This window comes from Nicotiana sylvestris, chromosome 11 (assembly GCF_000393655.2).
Source record: "Nicotiana sylvestris chromosome 11, ASM39365v2, whole genome shotgun sequence".
Taxonomy (NCBI): Eukaryota; Viridiplantae; Streptophyta; class Magnoliopsida; order Solanales; family Solanaceae; genus Nicotiana; species Nicotiana sylvestris.
Genome location: NC_091067.1, coordinates 109698846 through 109701462, shown reverse-complemented (window position 1 = coordinate 109701462; position 2617 = coordinate 109698846). Strand labels below are relative to the sequence as shown.

Sequence of the window (2617 nt, the reverse complement as noted above, 5' to 3'; positions counted from 1 at the left end):
CGGCAAGAAGGAGCAGGCCATCTATTATCTCAGCAAGAAGTTCACATCTTACGAGGTTAAGTACACTCATCTTGAGAGGACGTGTTGCGCCCTCACTTGGGTGGCACAGAAGTTGAAGCACTATTTGTCATCTTACACTACTTACCTCATCTCTCATTTGGATCCGTTAAAGTATATCTTTCAGAAGCCTATGCCTACAGGGAGGCTCGCAAAGTGGCAGATTTTGCTCATAGAATTTGACATTGTCTACGTGACTCGGACTGTGATGAAAGCACAAGCATTGGCCGACCATTTGGCTGAGAATCCTGTGGATGAAGAATACAAACCTTTGAAGACCTATTTCCCTGATGAAGAGGTAATACACATTGATAAATTGGAACAGATTGCAAAGCCAGGATGGAAACTTTTCTTTGATGGGGCTGCTAACATGAAAGCCGTTGGGATAGGAGCGGTACTTGTTTCTGAAACAAGGCATCACTACCCTGTTACGGCTCAGATTCAGTTTTATTATACTAACAACATGGCTGAGTACGAGGCATGTATTTTAGGTTTGAGGATGGCTGTGGATATAGGTGTCCAGGAAGTCTTGGTCTTGGGCGACTCGGACATTCTGGTGCACCAGATTCAGGGAGAATGGGAAACACGAGATTTAAAACTCATACCGTACTGACAGTGCTTGTAGGATCTTTGTCAATGGTTCCAATCAATAGAGTTCAGGCATATTCCAAGGATTCACAATGAAGTCGTCGATGCTTTGGCTACTCTAGCGTCAATGTTGCACCATCCCGATAAGGCTTATATGGATCCTTTGCAGATTTAGATCCACGATCAGCATGTTTATTGTAATGTGGTGGAAGAAGAGCTTGATGGGGAGCCTTGGTTTCACGATATCAAAGAATAGATCAGGATGGGGGTGTATCCAGTACAAGCCACAGGTGATCAAAAGAGAACAATTAGGCGGTTGATAAGCGGTTTTTCTTCAGCGGAGGGGTTTTGTACAAAAGGACTCCAGACCTTGGGCTATTGAGATGCATAGATGCTAGGCAGGCTACAACTATTATGACCGAAGTACATTCTGGATTCTGTTGACCACACATGAGTGGGTACGTGTTGGCAAAGAAGATTCTCCGAGCAGGTTATTATTGGCTCACTATGGAGCGAGATTGTATCAGTTTCGTGCATAAATGTCATCAGTGCCAAGTGCATGGAGATTTGATTCATTCTCCACCATCTGAATTGCACACGATGTCTGTACCATGGCCTTTTGTTGCATGGGGCATGGATGTCATTGGGCCAATTGAGCCATCAGCATCAAATGGGCACAGGTTCATTTTGGTGGCCATAGACTACTTCACCAAGTGGGTAGAGGCTAAAACATTCAAGTTTGTAACCAAGAAGGCGGCGGTTGATTTTGTGCACTCAAATATCATTTGCCGGTTTGGGATACCAAAGGTGATCATTACAGACAATGGGGCTAATCTCAATAATCATCTGATGAAAGAGGTGTGTCAATAGTTTAAGATCACACATCGCAATTCCACCCCATATCGCCCCAAGGCGGATGGAGCAGTCGAGGCAGCCAATAATAATATAAAGAAGATACTTCGAAAAATGGTGGAGGGTTCTAGGAAGTGGCATGAAAATCTGTCGTTTGCATTGCTGGGTTATCGCACTATTGTTCGTACTTCAGTAGGGGCGACTCCTTATTTATTGGTGTATGGCACCAAAGCAGTGATACCCACAGAAGTGGAAATTCCATCCCTTCGAATTGTCGCGGAGGCTGAGATCGATGATGATGAGTGGGTCAAAACCCGCTTGGAACAATTGAGTTTGATCGACGAGAAAAGATTGACAGCAGTGTGTCATGGCCAATTGTATCAACAAAGAATGGCAAGAGCATATAATAAGAAGGTCCGTCCATGGAAGTTTGAAGTAGGTCAGCAAGTGTTAAGACATATCCTTCCACATCAGGTTGAGTCCAAAGGCAAGTTCGCTCCAAACTGGCAGAGGCCATTCATCGTAACTAGAGTGTTGTCAAATGGCGCTTTGTATTTAACAGATATAGAAGGCAAGTGTGTAGAAATGGCCATCAATTCCGATGCAGTCAAGAGATACTATGTATGATTTTCCTTGGTTAATTTATATTTGTTTGTAATTGGCATATTTTTGAAGATTTGGAATGATGAAGGCATTTTATTCTGCTATCTAAACACTTTATCCTTTGTTACCCCCTTTGAGCCTTATTTATTTTCTTTTATACCCCTCTTTCGGAATCTGTAGCAAATATCAGAAACACAAGCGTGAAAGATAAGTAAAGGAAGAAGATAAAAGGAGAAAGAAAAAGAAAAGATAAAGAAAAGAATGAAAAAAGAAAGAAAAAAATGGAAAGAGAAAGAAAAAGAAGAAGAAGAAGAAGAAGAAGAAGAAGAAGAAAAACAACAAAAAGAGAAAAGAAAGCCAAAAAAAGAAAGAAAAGAAAGAGAAAAGAGAAAATCACAACAACAAAGTAATTTCTATGACATGAACTACGTTCAACCTGATTCCTTTTAAGGATACGTAGGCAGCCTCACGGTTCGGTCCCATCGAAATAAAATTCAAAAGTCCCCAAGCAAGAAAT

At 41.7% G+C, this 2617-nt stretch overlaps 1 protein-coding gene across 1 annotated transcript; it reads left to right on the top strand.

Annotated features, from left to right (window-relative positions):
* The first annotated feature begins 265 nt into the window (after positions 1 to 265).
* LOC138881467 (uncharacterized) lies at positions 266 to 670 on the top strand. The gene has a single exon (XM_070161695.1). It carries the CDS (start codon positions 266 to 268, stop codon positions 668 to 670), a length of 405 nt encoding a protein of 134 aa, XP_070017796.1.
* Positions 671 to 2617: the final 1947 nt, after the last annotated feature.